Genomic DNA, 19,919 nt, shown 5'->3' with positions numbered 1-19,919 from the left:
TGGGTCCTGGCCACCGGTCTGGGGGGCTCTGCATTTTAATTTAATTTTAAATGAAGCTTCTTTAAACATTTTTAAAAACTTATTTATTTTACATACAACAATAGTTTAGTTAGATATTATAGACTTATAGAGAGAAACCTTTTAAAAATGTTAAAATGTATTACTGGCCCGTGAAACCTTAAATTAGAGTGAATAAATGAAGATTTGGCACACCACTTCTGAAAGGTTGCCGACCCCTGCTCTGGAGCGTAAACCCAAAATTATATTATCGTTCACTACACAGAAAACTGTACAGTGTAAACTCATGAAATTCGCTCCCTCCCTTAATGTGGAGGAAGATAGGCACAGCTTTTTGCCCCTGCCCCTAGTTATGGATTCCACAAACTAGGTTTAGAGAAAACAAAAACAAGTTTATTAACTACGCAAGGTAGATTTTAAGTCATTATAAGGGATAGCAAACAGATCAAAGCAGATTACTGAGCCAATAAAACAAACACGCAAACTAAGCTTAATAAAGAAACTGGTTACAATAGTAATTTCTCACCGTAAATCTTGTTTTAGGCAGATTGCAGAGGTTCCTGAAAGCAAACTGCTCTTGCTTGCAGCTTAAAACTCCAGGTATTTCTGTTGCAGGCCAGACACCTTTTCCAGCCTGAGTTGAGTCCTTTCCTCCCCTTTGTCTTTGTTTCTTAGATGTTTTGGGTGGGGATTCAGTGAAGAAAGAACCAAGATTAACTCACTTCCCTGCCTTAAATAGGATTTACATATGGCAGGATCCTTTGTTTCCCAGTTTGATTCCTACCCCCTATTAGTGGAAAAATACTAGTAGTCCAGAATGGGATCCAGTACCAGGTAATATGATCATACGACCCTGCATTGTCAAAGCAGCCATGAGACAAGGTTGTTTGCAGCATCCCAGGAAACTTCTCAGAAAGGTTGGAGATTAGCATCTTCAAAGTCCTATTCTTCTTAATGGCCCATCCAGGCTGATTGCATTCTATCTGGTGGACGTTCCCCAGTTGTAAACCCACTTGTAATTGTTACGTAGTCAATATTCCTAATATTCCTAACTTCAGATACAGAAATGATACAGGCATACAAGTAGGATAATCAGTAAATTATAACGTTTCCAATGATACCTCACATGACCAATCTTGCATAAAACACATCTTAATTATGCCATATTCATATCATAACAATATCTCAATGAAGAATATGGGGCGTAGTGTCACACACCCATCAATTTGAATGGGGTCTGTAATTGCCTATAGATCAAAGACTTATTCGACAGCAGCCGCTGGCACTTTGCAGTGTAACAGTATTGTCTCTGTATTACAGAGAGGGAAACTGCAGAACAGAGGTCAGTGATTTGGTCAAGGTTCCACTGACAGTGGTGGAGCTGGGATTAGAACTCATGTTTTAAATCCTAATCCACTAGCCACTAGATCATTCTGCCTCTCTGATACTGATGTCTTAGTATCCTTATTGTTATTGCATTTGTTGGGGGGCTATATTTGGTGCTTGTGCAAGTGAAGGTCTACTAGCAGTCTGCAATGTGGGATAGCGTGGGCAGGTGCCAATCAAGCTACACACACAACTGAAACAAATTCTGTGTAGATCCACTGGTTGCATATAGATCATTCCCTCCGTGCTTTCCTCTTTCCCTTCTCACCCCTGTCTCCAGCCAATCACTTAACCCTTGTGCCATGTTATCATAACCTAGTCCCAGATTTGGACCTTAGCGTCCAAAATATGGGGGTTAGCATGAAAACCTCCAAGCTTAGTTACCAGCTTGGACCTGGTAAGGCTGCCACCACCCAAAAAATTAGAGTGTTTTGGGGCACTCTGGTTCCACCAAACCTTTCCTGGGGACCCCAAGACCCAAATCCCTTGAGTCTCACAACAAAGGGAAATAAACCTTTTCCCTTCCCCCCTCCAGGTGTTCCTGGAGAGATGCACAGAAGCAAGCTCCGTGAATCTAAACAGAGGGATTCCACCCTCCCCGATTTCCAGCCTTGGAAAACAGAAGTACCAAGAGCTAATCTCTCTTCCCCCCTCACCCAGAGGGAATGCAAAGTCAGGCTAGTAAATCTAACACACACAGATTTCCCCCTGACTTTTTCCTCCCACCAATTCCCTGGTGAGCACAGACTCAATTTCCTGGAGTTCCCCACTAAAGAAAAACTCCAACAGGTCTTAAAAAGAAAGCTTTATATAAAAAGAAAGAAAAATACATAAAAATGGTCTCTCTGTATTAAGGTGACAAATACAGGTTCAATTGCTTAAAAGAAATATGAATAAACAGCCTTATTTAAAAAGAATACAATTCAAAACATTTCAGCAACTATAGCATGTAAATACAAAAGAAAAAAACAATAACCCCTATTGTATTATGATCTCTGTACTCACAACTTGGAAACAGAAGATTAGAAAGCAGGAAACAGAAATCCTCCCATAGCCGAGAGAGAGACAGGCAGAAGACCAAAGAACAAAGGACTCACACACAAACTTCCCTCCACCCAGATTTGAAAAAGTCTTGTTTTCTGATTGGTCCTCTGGTCAGGTGTTTCAGGTTTCTTCTTTCCAGGTGTAAGAGACATTAACCCTTAGCTATCTGTTTATGACACATGTACTACAAAGCTCCTGAAAGAATTTGAGGCAAATGTTAGCTCCCTCTAGGTCATTGTGGAAGCAAGGCTCTGGTAGGGCCCCAATTACAATACTGAATGCCTCACAAACATTAACTTATTCCCCCAATACCCTAGAGGTCCCTGGTCCTTGGAGATGTCCTACTGCATAGAGCAGGGTTCTCAAACTGACGGTTGGGGGTCACGAGGTCAATACATGGGGGGTCACGAGCTGTCAACTTCCACCTCAAACTCTGCTTGCCTCCCTCATTTATAATGGTGTTAAATGTATTTAAAAGGGTGTTTAATTTATTAGGGGGGTCACACTCAGAGGCTTGTGATATGAAAGGGGTCACCAGTAAAAAAGTTTGAGACTCACTGGCATAGAGAGCTGGGAGAAAGGAATGGCCAAAGCTATTTGCAGAGGTATAGTTAAGGAGTTGTTCTACACTTGGGAAAAAATGTTTGTGGGGCCAGTTACAGGAAAACAAAGGTACGCCAGCCTGGGCTACTAGCAAAAGTGAAATGCTGTTAGCTGCTTTGATTACTAAACAAGTATTAACTATGTTGAATATGGACCCTGTCATAAACAGTTAGTTAAGGGTTAGTGTCTCTTTTACCTGTAAAGGGTTAAGAAGCTCAGTGAACCTGGCTGACACCTGACCAGAGGACCAATGGCGAGACAAGATACTTTCAAATCTTGGGGGAGGGAAGTCTTTGTTTGTGCTGTTTGTTTTGTTCGTTGTTCGCCCTTGGGGCTAAGAGGGACCAGACGTACACCCAGGTTTTCTCCAATCTTTCTGAATCAGTCTCTCATGTTTCAAAATAGTAAGTACTAGCCAGGAAAGGCAGATTAGTCTTATGTTTGTTTTCTTAACTTGTAAATGTGTATTTTGCTGGAAGGATTTTTACCTCTGTTTGCTGTAACTTTGAATCTCAGGCTGGGGGAGGGGAAGTCCCTCTAGTCTATATGAATCTGAATACACTGTAAGCATTTACCATCCTGATTTTACAGAGATGATTTTTACTTTTTCTTTCTTTAATTAAAAGCTTTCTTTTTAAGAACCTGATTGATTTTTCCTTGTTTTGGAATCCAAGGGATTGGTGGTGGGGGGAAGGAAGGGAATGGTTAATTCCTCTTTGTTTTAAGGTCCAAGGAGTTTGGATCTGTACGGCTTCCCAAGGCAACCCAGGGAGGGGAAAGTCTGGGGGTGGGGGAAAGGAGGGGAGATGGTTTATTTCTCCTTGTTTTAAGACCCAAGGGGTTTGGGTCTTGGGTTCCCCAGGGAAGGTTTTTGGGGGAACAGGAAGTGTGCCAAACACTATATTTTGGCTGGTGGCAGCGTATCAAATTTAAGCTAGTAATTAAGCTTAAAAGTGATCATGCAGGTCCCCACTTTTTGGACGCTAAAGTTCAAAGTGAGGAAAAAACCTTGACAGACCCAAACCATATTTAGAGCCAAGAGTGTCACTAACTTAGTTATAAACTTAGCGAAAGTTCTAGTGTACGCAGAGACTTAAGCTAGACATTAGGAAACAGGTTCTGTAGTTGTTTTAACAGTAAGAGCCACTGAGCAGTGATCTAGCTTGTAAATTACTTTGGGATCCTTGGGTTGAAAGGTACTTTATAAATATGGGATGATTATTTCACAGCTGTGAAAGGAGAGACCATCCTTTAAGAGTTTTCATTGTCCAAAGAAAAGGATTTCTAACACATATCCCATCCCTCAGACCTCTCTTGTGTGCACAAACACAAGTCAGATTTAGCAGATAGAATTTGAGCCAATGACTATATATAAGATAAAACTTAATCCTTGGAAATGCCCTGGGTTCAGGAAGCAGGATGTCAGTGTTACTATTTTAAAGTGCTGTAGGGAGCCAGTAAGTGTCAGGCATGTGCTGCATGCAGGTTTGCTACAGGTTTGAAAATAGAAATGGTTGATCTTTTCCCCTCCCTTTTCCTTCATCTGAAGCTCCGGACTCCAGGATTTAAATGTTTACCAAGGACTGTGTTCATATATACATATAAATCTCAATTGTCAGTGTCAGTCATCAAACATGAAATGCTCCCTTTTCCACTGCTCTGCCTCCTCCCTCCAAACTGAAGTGCAGCTGTATAATTCTTTTGAATGCTAAATGACTGACTGAGCCTCAGCAGTCAGAGAGAATTTGTTGTTATTATTATTATTAGTGAATTCAGCTCTTGTGCCAGCCTATTTGACAACCCTGGGGATGGAATTTCTCTTTATCCACAGAACAGATACAGCATGGACAGTTGACCGCAGCAACACAACTTCCCCTGCCCCCGTCCCACTGCTAGGGTGCCTTGTTCTCTAGGGAGTAAGAGGCAGATGGCCCACTCAATCTCTGGCCTCTCTGCTGGCATTGCCAGCTAGAGGAAGGGGGACAATTGTGGTGATGGTGGCTTTTTGTGGTGCAGAAACCTCCCCAGTAGGAAAAGAATTGAGACCATCCTCTCATTTTGCACTGGCCACCAAACGGCCAGTTTGGATTTGAATGGAAAGCCTGGCAATGGAAATCTCTAACTTATAATCAGTCCCCTGTGCGTTCCTTCCAAGATTCTGACAGAGATGAGCTACATTCATGTCTGTGGAAGAGGAACCTTATAGAACTACAGTCTGCAAAAAGAAGCTGCCCCAAGTGTGTTGGTAACAGATCCTTTAATGGGAGCTGGATATCCATGTACTGTTTTTAGTCTTTTTTTAAGAATTAGCAACTGTTGTTATATTCTCATTAGCTGGAAGCATGAGCTCCTGGAAACCTCTTGAACTAGCATTAATGATTACTGTAACATTCTACCAAACTGGAGAATATTCCTGCCTGGCCTGAACTTTCTCCTGATGTCTGCTATTAAAGTATCTGCTAATGCTGCAGCCAGAAGGGAGTGGTGAACCTCATATCTATTGCTGATTAGAATCAGAGAGGAAATGGATATTAAGCTCTTTGTGGATATGAGCTAAGTCCAAAGTCCCTGCAAAAAGGCATCCTGCATTCTTCATTTGTCTTGATAAAATATAACCTGTTTGGATCAGCTGTTTTAATGCAAGAATTGTAACAGCTGTCATCCCTGTTTATCTCCTTTTCCCCTTCTTGGAGTGGCTGCAGTCACAGAGACCTCCTTCTCCCCTGAATTACTTGACATTTTCTTTTGCTTCCTCCTCTGTTAGGAACAGGAGCGGCTTTTGCACTCATTAAGCACTTCCTTGTCCCTGTGCCCTACAAGGGTCTTGTCTACTGTAGCAATATTAAGGGCTTGGCTACACTGGAGAGTTGCAGCACTGGTGGTGGGTTTACAGCGCTGCAACTTAGTAACTGTCCACACCTGCAAGGCACATCCAGTGCTGCAGCACTGGCTGTACACCTGGTCTGCTTGGGGTGTAACGATTGCAGCGCTGGTGATGCAGCGCTGGTCATCAAGCGTGGCCACCAAAAGCGCTGTTATTGGCCTCCAGGGTATTAGAAGGTATCCCAGAATTCCTGTCCACAACAAACCGGAAGAATGGCTGAACTCCGAGCTCCCCGGAGCAACTTATCTAAAAACCAAACACAGCTGCTCTTTGTTCCAGTGAGCGACGAGTGGAGGCAGGGGAATTGCTTTGGAATGTTCACAGCTGTTTGCTTGAGGAGAGAGGGGAGTCCGTGTTGAGCAGCTGCTTATGTGGTCTGAAGGCTATTTAGGAGTGCATGATTTGCATTTAGTGAATAAGAGAGAGGTGGGGGAAGGGGTCAAAACTTTTAAAATGATCGAAGGCAGGTGCTGTGTATCTTCCAGTCCTTAGAACTTGCAAGGCAGGGAGCTGAGAACAGTGTGAGCTCCAAAAATCCACTCTCTCTGTCTCCCCCACGCTCCCTGTCACACTCCACCCCACCCCCTGTTTTGAAAAGCACGTTGCAGCCACTTGAACGCTGGGATAGCTGCCCACAATGCACCACTCCCAACAGTGCTGCAAATGTGGCCACACTGCAGCGCTGGTAGCTGTCAGTATGGCCACACTGCAGCGCTTTCCCTACACAGTTGTACGAAGACAGCTGTAACTCCCAGCGCTGTACAACTGTAAGTGTAGCCATACCCTAAGATGCATACTTCAGCACTTTTGCTCTACTGATAATAGTAACAGCTGAAGCTGTAGTGCAGAGTTAAAAACCTCTGTTTGTGCAAACTTGCTTAGAGCAGAGTTGGATGACATAGTGGTAAAAACACCTGAGCCGGGGTGGGGGCCCAGCAGGATGAGGGGTGAGGGGAGTTGGTCCCCAGAGCGAGGGGCCAGGGCACAGTAGGGGATGGGGGTCAGTCACCTTGGAGCAAGGGGCTGGGGCACAGCGGAGTGGGAGATGCAGGTCAGTCACTCTGTAGTGAGGGGCTGGAGCATGGTGGGGGGAGTGGGGTTGTCCCTAGAGCGAGGGGCTGGGGCTAGGGCAGAGGCACAGTGTGGGGGAGGGTGGGAAAGGATTCCCCCCTCCCAGGTGGTGGCAGCACTGGTACCGATCTCTCTGCGGGAGATGCTGGCGCTGGGTCCGGGAGCCAGTCACTTCTCTCCCTGAGCAGAGAGCAGCTCTTCCAGGCTCCAGCAGCAGCTGCTGTTTTTCCTGCCCTCAGCTGGGAGCCTAATTGCAGTTTGCAGTTACTCTGATACTGTGACTGGACACTGTCTGGTATCTTTTCTACTGGACTTTCTGGTTGAAAAATGGACACCTGGCAACCCTAGGCCTGCCTAGGTTACCCTCAGGGCCTTTAGGTCAGCTAGACCTGTGCCTCTAAATGCTTTGTTCCCAAGCACAGTGGATTCACAGGATGCCATAAGCCAGGGCTAGTCTGAGTGGGAGAATTGTGGAATTCTGTCCCAGGAGAGGTAAAGGCATGAGGCTTGACACCTGAGGGGGTGTTCTCAGAGAAGCCAGGAAGGGGACAGAGCTGCAGCTAGCCCTGTAACCTTGACAGCTTCCACCTGTGTTGAATTACAGGTCCCACTCTTGCCAGTGTAGATGCAGCAGAGTGAAAGATATCTATCACTAATTAATGTCCACCCTGAGGTACAGCTAATGCCATGCTAAGTCAGCACCATAGCCATGAGAGATTAGGAGGGCATTTGCTTTTTCTCTTCTTCTGTCAGTCCCTATCAGTCATGTTCCCTTAGAGCAACTTTCTGCCCATACAGTGTGAAAGCCCCAGGAAGGCTTTTACTCAGTGACAGGCTGCAAATCCTGCACTCTTAAGGAGGCCCTGGTTGGGAGAGACACTCCCAGGTCAATGGAGAGTATCCTTTTCTTCCTTCAAACTGCCTGCAGGATCACTGCAAAGCAAGGACAGATGGGAATGCCATTCAGATCTGGGCTCCGCCATCCAGATATCCAGCCTGATCAGGTCTTTTAAGTTGTAATTTATATGTCTGCGGAGAGCAGCAGTGGATAGTTGACTGTTCTTCCATCAAGACCCATTTATATATTTTTCTTTCTTCGCTCAGAGGAAAGAGAGGATTGTGCCAGCATAGAGTGCTGCCTGCTGCCTCTGCTGCTGTCTGAATCCCCAGGGAGAATAGGATGAGAACCCCCAGACTAAGACTTCTGGCTAGAGGGAGGTAGGGCAGATGATCTCTACTATTCTGCCATCCCTCAACCTGTGCAAAGAGAGAGAGATGATTCCCAGTTATGGCTGGGGGAGGGGCATATGCAGGGCTTCTCTCTTCCCAAAGGGCACAGCCCCTGCCCACCCTACTTCCGCTCCCACCCTTCTTCCCTCTGGGCACTTTCTCTGCCCTTCTACCCTCCCTGCCAGGAACGCTCTCCTGCCTCTAGTCAGTTTCTTCTGAGCCAGCATCCATCCCTTGCCCTAACAAAACCTGCTGCCCCCACAACACAAAGATAAAAACACCCAGTACTCACACTGTCACTTTCCCTGGTGGTAGGGTGACCAGATGAGAGGAAGAAAATATCAGGACACATGGGGGAGGGGGACGCGCAGTGGAGCAAAAAAAAAAAACAAAAAAAAGCCAAGTGCTGCCGGTGGAGTGAAATATTGGGACAAATTGCAGCCCGACCAGACATCGGTCAGGACGCAGGACAAACCTAAATATCAGGATGGTCCCGATTTTATTGGGACGTCTGGTCACCCTGCCTGGTGGGGCTGCACTGAGGCTAGGTCAACAATGAGAAAAGTGCTAGTGTAGACAAGGTCTTAGCATAATAGCCCATTGGGAGCTTGAGTTCTCTTGCCATCACTCACCTGGGACCAGTCTGTCATATCTGGGACGGGTCAGTTGTCAGCAGCTGTCTTTGTGATTGCAAACTGTTGTGGGTGTCTGGTTTAATGGATTGGACTGCTGGAAATATTTTGGACCAAATTAGTCACCACAAGGCAGCATACATTTGATTTGAAGGATGAAGTCTGTTTGAGAATTGAGTGAAAGTAACTTGACAGTGTTTGTAACTGGGTTAAGTGAGCCCCAGTTGTATGGCATAACCCGAGTGGAAAGTGTGTTAGGTAACTTTGTAAATTCTTTAGCCAGGGATTGGGCCTTACCTATGTTCTGTAAATTGCAGTGTACATTTACAGTACAATATTAATGTTTTTGCAATAATCTTGAAAATTTCACTGGTACATTGGTCTTAATGTACCACCTTCTGGTCACTTTATAGAAATGCGCTGAGTTGATCTACAGAACAAACTGGATTCTTTGTACTCTAGGTAAATATGGCAGCCTGTGAACTGATCACTCGAACTGCAAAGTTAATAGAGACACTAGTAACTAGCCAGATTAACAGACAGACAGTTCTGCAAAGCTGTCTACCTGAGATGGAGTTCTAGTGCATGCAGGAGTCTAGATGGAGAAAAGAGGGAAAATTGCTTTGAAATAGTTGGTGTCACTTACAGGGCCAAATGAAATCACACTATTATTATTACACAATCTTGTCCCTGTTGTGGCACTTGACTTGGATACTTATGCTTGAGAGAGAAATTCCACCAGTATTTCAACCACAAGTTAATGTGCTAGCTACAAAAATCACTGGGTGGAAAATCTATGATGTGTGTTATGCAGGAGGTCACACTAGATGTTCATAATGTTTCCTTATGGCCTTAAAATCTAGGAATCTTTTAAAAGCATTAACCACCTTGTCCCTGAACTGGGTGTACGTAGTGCATTAGTGTGCACCAGAGGAATATACATTCTACTGTGCACTAACTGCCCAATGTGGACCCTGCTGGTGCACACTAAAAGCTCTCCAGTGTGTGTTTTAATGTAGTACTTTTTGAAATGGAACTACATTAACACACACTAGGAAGCTTTCAGGGCATGCCACCAGCGTCCATATGGGCCAGTTAGTGGGTGACACGCTAGTGTATACTAGAATTTACACCTCTGTGGTGTGGACTAATGCACTAGTAGACAAGCCCCCAGTCTTATTTGAAATATGTAACTAAAATAGTAAATTTGATTAAAGGGTTTATTTGAAACTCTCCTTGTCATGTATCTTGATCTTTTGCTGCAGTCTCGGACAGACTGTTCTTCAGAATTATATTTCAAAGTAGTTTGTCTTTGCTGCATCATTTGCATTGGTTGATTAGTCATTGACTAAGAAATAAATTATTTTAATTTGGTGGGTTTGGGTTTTTTTTGGCTTTGTTGGATGTTTCTGTTTCACTATAATCCATGTTGAAAACATTAGTGCAATTTCCATACATTTGCACAAAATGCGTTATGAAATGAATTTGGAAAGTAAATTTGCTAAATATAAAAATCTCTTTTGGGGTTCTAGTTTGCTGGATTTTGTATCTTATAAATGACATTTTTTTAAGGCCAGTAAGGACCTCATCTGACCTCTTGCATAGCACAGGCCATAGAGCTTTGTCTGTTAATTCCTGCATCCAGCCCATTACCCTTGTGCGCAGAGCACGCTCCTAGAAGCAACTTGAGACAAGGATCAACATGGGGGCAAGATGAATATCATGGTTTATGGGTTACTGAGATGTTACTTTGTGCACTCCATGGTTATTGCTGAATTTGGAATTCTTTATCATGGCTGACAGCTTACCTTGTCAATAAGCACAACGTAATGAAAATATTCAGCATTATTAAACTTAGATGTGCAGGAAAACTGTAAATTACAAAACCAGCTTTGCGTTCTGAAACCTTTTCTTTAACCATGGAAACATTCACCGGGTTGTAATCTTAGGCCCGGTCTACACTGGGGGTGGAGAATAGCATAGCTGAAGTCGACATATCTTAGATCAACCTAGATTGATGGACTTCGTGTCCTTGTGGCACGGGATCGATGGCTGCCGGTCCCCCGTCAACTCCGCTTCCGCCTCTCACCCTGGTGGAGTTCCAGAGTCAACGGGGAGCGCGTTCGGGGATCGATCACTACCCGCTGATCCAGCAGGTAGTGTAGACATATCCAAACTGTGTTCTACTCACTGACAAACCTTTGAGTTTGTTAAATCAGTATCCCCAGCAGAACACATACAAAACACAAGCACCAGAAGGGAAGAGGAAGAGGAAAAGGAAAGAATCTCTTTTACTGTCAGATGTGGATGGTTGGTTGGTTGTAATGTTGTTTCAGGCCTGCAGCTGTGACAGTCCCTAGGGCAGTCTGATGTTGGTCTGTTGAAGATAAGGTCAAGCTGTAATTCTGAATCAGAGATGAGGTCTAGTTGTTGGCAAGCACTTCCCTTCTCTTTTCTGGTAGCAGAAACCAGCAGACACTATGTCAGGTAAGAAGATCAAGACCAAATTTAGGACTGGCTAGAGTCTGTTGGGAAAATCAAACACACACCGTGGCCTGCATTCTGTAGGCTTTGACACCTGTTAGACCTGAACATTTGAGCGGACAGAGAAAAAGAACAAAGAAGTAGCTCTATGCCTTGCATGACTGAGTCAAAGTAACTTCCATCTGAACCTGAGTCCCTCTGCAATTTGAAGAACACTCCGCATCAGGAAGATTATTTTAGGCATGTACTATACATTATTATTTCTATAAATGTTCTGGCTGCCTATCTCATAGGTAAGAGAGAGAAGGTAGGTGAGGTAATATCTTTCATTGGACCAACTTCTGTTGGTGAGAGAGACAAGCTTTTGAGCCCCACAGAGCTCTTCTTCAGGTCTGTAGCTGTGATACTCGGAATACTTTTCCTAGACCTGAAGCTAAATTGTACTAACCTGGGTGCCCAAATTTAGGTACCTACATTAGTGACCTGGTTAAGCACAGTGGAATTTCATACCAAACCTGCAGCAATTTTAATCTGAAATACTGAAGAGTCCATTCCCTGCAGTGGGCTAATGACTATTTAAGTATGGTTCCAATATGTGGATTAATATGAATTATCATGACAATTCTTGATAGAAGTAAAATTGCCTAAATGGCTTTTCCAGATTAACATCGGCCCTGTTTCAAATACCGGTGAATTTCATAACAGCTGAATTTCATTTGCATTCAGTGAATTGAGCACTTACTTTCTTGAGGATATCTTCATTTAATTTTAAATGTAAGACATCACCCAGCACAGTAGACTTTGAACTGGAGACCAAATACAATTAAGCTTTGGTTCAACATCCCATTACTAGATTGCAGCAGCCCTAAGCCTCCAAGAATAGCAAATCCTGTATCCACATGACTATTTTATAAGGGTCAATTTTGCCCCAACCCTTACATGGCTTAGAAGTTCCCTGAGGCACCAGAACTGATGTCGTTCCATGATACAGGATAGGGCATGCGGGGAGGGACAGAATTTCAGATGCTGCTGAGACACCCCAACAATCATTTACCCAGAGTAGAAGTACTAGGTCTGCTCCAACTCCAAAGCTACAATAGCTGTCACAGAACAGAGCTGCTGCTGCTCCATGGCTCTCCTGTTGTGACAATGCTGACCTCACCTACTAGGAGAGAAACAGTAAGAGATTTAAGGCCTATTGATTATCACACAGGAGTTTTGGGGAATGGTTTAAAACCACTTAACCAATCCATGCAGGAAACCAGGTTCGAATTTTGTTTTGGGAACTAGATTTGTGTTGATATGTTCCTAGACTGTTTAAGAAATATGTTTCAAAACTGTAAACGCATAACATATACTGAGATTTTTCAAGGTTGCCTTGTTTTTAAATAACATTGAGTTAAAAGACTACTGAAACAGGACTGTCAACTAGACATTAGCTTTCCATGAACTTATATAAAAAACCCACAGGACTCTGAAGGGTGGGTTATGGCTTTTGCTGACTTTGTTGGCACCTTGACCAGTGATGTCAATGAGCATAGAGGGAGCTCTACTCCTCAGGGGGTTGAGTCCTCTACAAAATTGCTTGCAGTACACAAGTTGGGCACTTCTATCACTAATCTCTGCTGCCTCCATTTGGAAGTTTACAGAACTTCCAGATCACCTACTGGAATGAACAGCCGGGCATGCTCACTGATCATCTTAGTACTTAGGACTTTGATCTGAAAAAGGATACCCAGGGAAATAACCATCTATAGACTCTGCATGCAGCACATGAAAAGATAATCACTGCCAGAAAACGTCCTAATGCCTCTATATAAATCCATGGTGCATCCACGCCTTTAATACTGTGTCCACTTCTGGTTGCCCCATCTCAAAAATGATATAGTGGAACTGGAAAAGCTTCAGAGAAGAGCAACCAAGAGGATTATGAATTTGGAACAGCTTCTATACAAGGAGAGATTAAAGAAGATTAGGACTCCTCTGCTTAGAAAAGAGACTATTAAGGGAGGGATATGAATGACAGAGGTCTATAAAATCATGAATGGTGTGGGGAAACAAATGAATTGAGACATATGTACCCTTTTCCACAATACAAAAACCGGGGATCAGCCAATGAAATGAATAGGCAGCAGGTTTAATACAAACAAGAGGATGCACTTTTTCCACACAATACCCAATTAACCTGTGGAACTCATTACCATGAGATGTGATTGCCAAAAGTATAAGAGGATTAAAAAAAGAACTATATAAGTTCATGGAGCTATTGGAGCTAGATACGTTCATGGAGTCCATCAACAGCTATTAACCAAGATGGTCAGGGATGTCATCCCCATGCTCAGAGCGACCCAAAATCTCTTGACTGCCAGAAGCAGGAAGGGGAAGACAGGCGTGGCTCATTCCAACTGCCCTGTTCTGTACACTCTCACTGAAGCTCTGATACTGGCCACTGTCAATCTGGCACAGATATGGAAATTTGTATGTTATTAGGCCAAACTCAAACAAATGCTCAACAATCTAATGCTAGATTTCACCAAGCTCCTCTTTATCTGTGCTTTTTTCCTTTCCTGTCATTGCGTATAGGTAAATAAAAGCTGTCACCTTTGTAAATGGCTTCCTCAGTACTGGGTTGATTCACTAAGGCCAGATTTACGCTGGATTTTTCTCCATGTAATAATGTCAGTTAAGCGTGTGATTTTTTTTATTTGTTTTACAACATTTCTATACTGGCAAAAGCTTTAAAGTAGGCATAGTTATAGCAGCCCCCTCCCCAAAAAAGTGTTTTTCCCAGTGTAGCTTATTTTGCTTGAGGAACTGGCATAATCCCAGGAAACCTTTTCTACTGTCGACTAAGCCTAAGAGATTTCCAAACCCAGCATCAGTGTTCAAGGCATCCATGAGAAGCATATATTGCCATCCAGGTTTTCCAAAGCAGTGTGTAGTTCCCTTGTAATAGTACTGGCACTTAAGTTGTGGTATGCAATGAAAATCCATGCTTGTACATTGAATCCATTTTCCAGAGCAATAATTCTGTTCAGAACTCTCTTCATTTCAAAGGATTTAATGCCTTCAAGAGCTTTTTCCTACCTGTGTGACACTAGTACTACCAAATCTGTGAAGAGTTCACAAGGTATCAATTCCTCAAGCAGCTGCCTGGCAGCTGTTTTTCACAGGTCGAGGTAACATGGTATTCTAAAAGAAATTTCAGGCCAAAAAAAATTAAATGGAGAAAAATTAAATGAAGCAATATAGCAAATCAATGACTCCATTCCCATGTAGTGAATTATAAGAGGCTTGGGGGACACAACAAGATGTTCCATTTGCCACCTGTTTTATTGTTTAATACTGTTTTTAGCTTATGCTGAAATGTGAAGCCTTTTGCTGTTGCTATTTGCCAACCTTTTAGAGTCAGTGCAACAGTAAGAAACTCATGGAAGGTACAGCAAGGGCCCTCTACCTGGACATTTAATAGCACAGTAGAGCCTTTCCCCTAGACTGCCCAGATTTTTAGTGGTATGGCAAGGATGTTCTAACTGGATGTATCTGGCAATATTTGGCAACTGGGCAGGAGCTATGGCAGGATGCCTTCTGGCAAGGGAATTCAAGCAGTTAAAAGACATTTTAATTTTGGCTAACAATATACCTATAGAAGTAATTTGCTTTCCAGAAACAAAGCACATTAAGCAAGAGAGACAAAGGGGCTTGACTGCTTTATTTTGACTGCTTTTTATTTTCTTTTGTGCAGAACTAACCCTTCTCGTTTTGGATTTGTTCTCTGTCATATCTTCTGCTCTCTGTCAGCAAGTCTTGATATATTTTGTGCAGTGGAAATATTAACGTGCTTAAATCAAATCCAGCTATTCCTGCAGGATGGTAAAGTGCTGCTCTTATCTGTTCAGCAAATAGGATACATGTCTGTCGCATCTTATGCTGGGGTTACGTTCCACAGTCAACGCATAAAGCGAAAATTGCGTATAGTCAAAATTACATTGAGTATAATGGCAGGCGGAATCGCCCGCACTACAGGTACAGTATTAAAATTATTTTTCTTTTTTGGTTGTTTTGTTTTTGCCGACCGCATAAAGCTGAAATCATGCATGTTAAATGCGCGTAAGATACGACAGACTTGTATTCTTTTAGCCACACCTCTCAAAGTGTCACTGTATTGAAGGGTCTCTCTCACTTTCAGTTTAGAAATGCTGATGTTTTGTAACATGGAATGAAAAAATTCCCTTTGTGTTTTAAAAAAAAATGGTCACGCTGATTCATAAATTCATCTAAATTAGAAATGGAGACAATTCCATTCAGTCCCAACTACCCCATCCTTTGGCCTGTTCAAGATTGTTCCTCACAATATATTGGTCTAGTGCAGGGGTAGGCAAGCTGATTTTCAGTGGCACTCACACTGCCCGGGTCCTGGCCACCGGTCCGGGGATCTCTGCATCTTAATTTAATTTTAAAGGAAGCTTCTTAAACATTTTAAAAACCTTATTTATTTTACATATAACAATAATTTAATTATATATTATAGACTTTTATAGAAATAAACTTTCTAAAAATGTTAGAATGTATTATTGGCACACAAAACCTTAAATTAGAATGAATAAATGAAGACTTGGCACACCACTTCTGAAAGGTTGCCAACTCCTGGTCTAGTGACTCTATTCCAGGGGTCTCAAACTCAGTTTACCTTAGGCAAGTACCAGTCCTCAAATCCTCCCAGCGGGCCAGTAATGTCACTGAAGATGGTGTTCAGAAAAGAAAATGTTTATTGTATTTTTTATTTCTTAGAAATAATAAAACTGTCATGCAACTTTATACAATTCTTCACTTGCTAGAGAGTTTTTAGTGTTTGCCAGACACGTGGCAAAGCTTCAGTTCTGTCAGTTTGTTGATGTTTGACCTCAGTGACTGAGCAGTTGAAACCTTCAGGATTGCAGCAAGGTGTGCATCAGATAGTTATGTTCGATGTTTTGTCTTGTTTATATTCATTGTGGAAAAAAATGACGCTGCCTCCATGGCTGACTCTGTCTGGCAACTAATGATGCTGCCTCCATGGCTGACTCTGCCCTGCGACTGGTGATGGTATCTCTATCCCTCTCCCCCAGCTAACGGGAGCTGGGGGACCGGCACCTGCAGCAGACATTGCTTGCAGCGTGGCTGCATGCGTCTCTCCTCCACTGGCTGCCGTGGGGAGGTTCTCGGGCCGCAGATGACCCATGAGCCAGCACTTTGAGACTGCTGCTCTAGTCTAATTTTAAATGGCCCATGTATTGGAGCTTCCACACCACTTCCCTTGGGAGTCTATTCTACAGGCTAGCACATCCAGTTCTCAGGAAGCTTTCCTGATTACTTATCCTACCTTATCTTTTTCTTAATATTATCCCCCTCCACTTACTTATAACCATAGAGACCAAGCTAAATAATTTCGCTCCCTGACCCATGTTTACATTCTTCAAATATTTGTAAACAGTGATATTCCCCCCACCGTTTAGTCCTTATTAGCCAACCTACGCCTGTTTAGTTCTCCTCATCAGTGTAATCCTTCCAGCCCTTAAACAATATTTATTATTCTTCTACAAACTGCAGTTTAGCAACTGAACACTGTATTTAATTTGATTTCAGAGTAGGATAAAGACAGCCTATTGCCGCCCAGCTCCATGATGTGATCTCTTTACAGAGGACTGGAATCAAATACTAATTTGCTCTGGTTTGACCCTAAAATAAATAAAGTAAACAATCAAGTCACTTAAAGTTATAAAAGTACCATTTTTTAAAAATAATTTTGGCTGCATTTTTAGGCTCCTGTATCACAAAAGCAGCTTTGTTTTTAAAAAGTCCTGCTTATACCCCGTGGGGAAACTCTGACAGATGTTCTTTTTAGTGGGAGGGCTACCTGTATTTCTTTCATATTAAATCAGGATCTCTGTTTGTCTGCCACTCCCACTCACCCGAAGTCTTAATCCTCTGTAGCATCACAGTTGGTTTCCGCAAGGCTGTGATACCACAAAACATGGATTATGACCTTAGATGGGAAATAAGTCTCAGGACCAGGTGAGCTCATAAGAAACAAAGACCCTGTTTGTGTGTAAATGTCACTAGTCATAAAAGAAGCAAGAAATTCTATGTCCAAGATTACTGGAAAATTGTAAGCCTCTTCACTACATCTTTATACTCCCCTTGGTCTTTCTCCAAGCAGCTGTATCAGGGGTTCTCAAACTAGGGGTCATGACCCCTCAGGGGGTCGTGAGGTTATTACATGGAGGGGTCGCGAGCTGTCAGCCTCCACCACAAACCCTGCTTTGCCTCCAGCATTTATATTGGCGTTAAATATATTAAAGTGTTTTTAATGTTTGCGGGGGGGCTCATTCAGAGGCTTGCTATGTGAAAGAGGTCACCATTACGACAGTCTGAGAACCCCTGAGCTATATGCTTGCTGGCTGGACACTCAGGAGAGAAGCTACTTATAGAGAGGTTTAGCAGTGTGGGAATGGGGACTAGAAAGCAGAAGGCCCGTTCCCACTGAGGTCAGTTTTGTACTTGGTAATTTTAAAAAAAACGCTTTGGAGCTGGTTTTGAGGGAAGGGTGTGGAAGTGAAAGTCACTCTTTCACCCCAAATCCATGTATAGACCTGAGGCAGAAGCTTATTGAGGGAGCATGCAGGATCTATCACCCCTCCCAGGAGCAGGAACTGTGGTTAGAGGAGAGGGATAGTTCAGTGGTTTGAGTATTGGCCTGCTAAACCCAGGATTGTGAGTTCCATCCTTGAGGTGGCCACTTAGGAATCTGGGGCAAAATCAGTACTTGGTCCTGCTAGTAAAGGCAGGGGGCTGGACTTGATGACCTTTCAGGGTCCCTTCCGGTTCCAGATAGGTTAGGATTTGTACAAGAGTTACATCTTATGTTCAAAGCTAAGACTAAGACCTGGTTGAATGTGCAGGGTGAGGAGGAAATCTCCTGATAAACTTGAGATAGTGACTCTTTCTTTTATAAAGCATTTAAAGATATATGGAAGAAAAATATTGTATCATTTTTATTATTATAATTTTATTATTAAACTGGAATCTGAAAAGCTAGTTGGATTCTTTCTTCTTCATACACAATCACCAGTGATCATGATAATAATGCTATAACGTGTTCCATATGTAGATCTCAAAGTATTTTACAAGGTTGGGTAAGTGTCATTATCCCTTTGTACCGATGGCATAACGGAGGCCCAGAAATGTAAAGTGACCCAGGGTCACATAGTCGCACAGCCAGAACTAAAACCAAGGTCTCCTGACTTCTGTGTTCAGTTTAGTAGACAACAGTTGGAATCTAAATTTAGCTCTCAGATTTTGCTGATATGAGTGAGGCAGATGGGAATCAAGCTCTCTCCTTCAAGGGGATGACAGCACTTTAAATGCTTGCTTTTGTCTGTGCAGTAAGCAGATGTGACACACAAGTTGCCCAAAGTGCAAACAAACATAGGCAGCACCTAAGTGTGGTTTTTACAGTCTATTTTCTTGCACTTCAAAGTGATGAGTTTTGCAAAGTACATAATCTGCATTTTGATGCAAATTTAAGAGGTAAGAATGTTGACATTTCTGCATGTTAAGTATGGTGTAGCAGCAGATTATAATTCCAGACAGGATGTCCATCTTTGGGAGCAGTTTCTGTGATCCTGCTCTCCAAGCCAATGGAGATTAAACGCTTCAGCCTCAGAACATTCCCAGTCTTGTGTGTTCTTTATATAAACACCACCACACAATGCACCACCACTGGGAGCATCTATTTGGGAAACATCCGGGACTGGGATAGCAGGGGGTAGTGCAGGTCAGGACTGAAATGCATTGGCAGAGCTGTGTATGGGGAACCCAGGTCTAGAAAAATAGAAGCTGTTACAGGTCAAGAACGGTGTGTCAGACTAAGAGAATGTGGGGAAAGATTGCACAATACAGGCCTGAAATATGCCTTTCTTTAACCATTCCTACATCATTAGTTCATAGCTTCCCTGAGAAGCATTTCGCAGATCTCTTAGGACTGACTGATAATACTCCACAGGGCAGGCCACGTAAACAGCCCTTGTTGAATGTCTCCTGTGCAATGAATGTCATTCAGGCACCTTTTCCAGTGCTTATGCTCTTTCCCCATGTGCTTTAATGCTAACAGCAATAGAGCAGCCGAAGCACATGGAGATGGAATGGGAGTGGCAGAAAAAAGACCTTCCACCACTTTCACTCCCTCTTCCCATTGGATTCAACAACCCAAAAGCACATGGGGGAGAGGGAGCAGTAGGGAAAGAACAGAAAGAGAAGGAACAAGAGAGAAATGAGGAAGAGAAGGAACAAAAGAGGAAAAAGAGAGAAGGAATGAAAGTTGAGAGGGAATAAAGAAGAAAGCTACAAAGAAAAAAATTACAGAAAAAATGACTGCAATATGGTAGGTGTTTGTTTTCTCCTTTTAGGTTTTGTTTTGTTTGGGAGAGAGGAGGAAGGTACAATCCCTGCTGCTATTCCTATTTTCTTCATTTGTCTCCTGCTGCTTCTTTCTACCTTTGTTTCTCTGTCCCTTTGGAGGTGACTGG

General features: G+C 43.0%; 1 protein-coding gene across 5 annotated transcripts in view; it reads left to right on the top strand.

Moving 5' to 3' along the window:
• The window catches only part of STON2 (stonin 2), a 111,081-nt gene that overhangs the window by 73,386 nt on the left and 17,776 nt on the right, over window positions 1-19,919 (top strand). Inside the window, exon 1 of one of the 5 annotated variants that reach the window (XM_050953233.1) lies at window positions 15,323-15,378. The exons of the other annotated variants lie outside the window; for them this stretch is intronic. Coding sequence (XP_050809190.1) covers window positions 15,351-15,378 — 28 coding nt within the window. The 5' untranslated portion in view covers window positions 15,323-15,350. Of the gene's footprint in view, window positions 1-15,322; window positions 15,379-19,919 lie in introns of those variants that run through there. 5 annotated transcript variants of the gene reach the window in all.

This window comes from Gopherus flavomarginatus, chromosome 5, assembly GCF_025201925.1.
Source record: "Gopherus flavomarginatus isolate rGopFla2 chromosome 5, rGopFla2.mat.asm, whole genome shotgun sequence".
Lineage (NCBI taxonomy): Eukaryota > Metazoa > Chordata > Testudines > Testudinidae > Gopherus > Gopherus flavomarginatus.
This window is presented reverse-complemented; position numbering and strand designations above follow the sequence as displayed.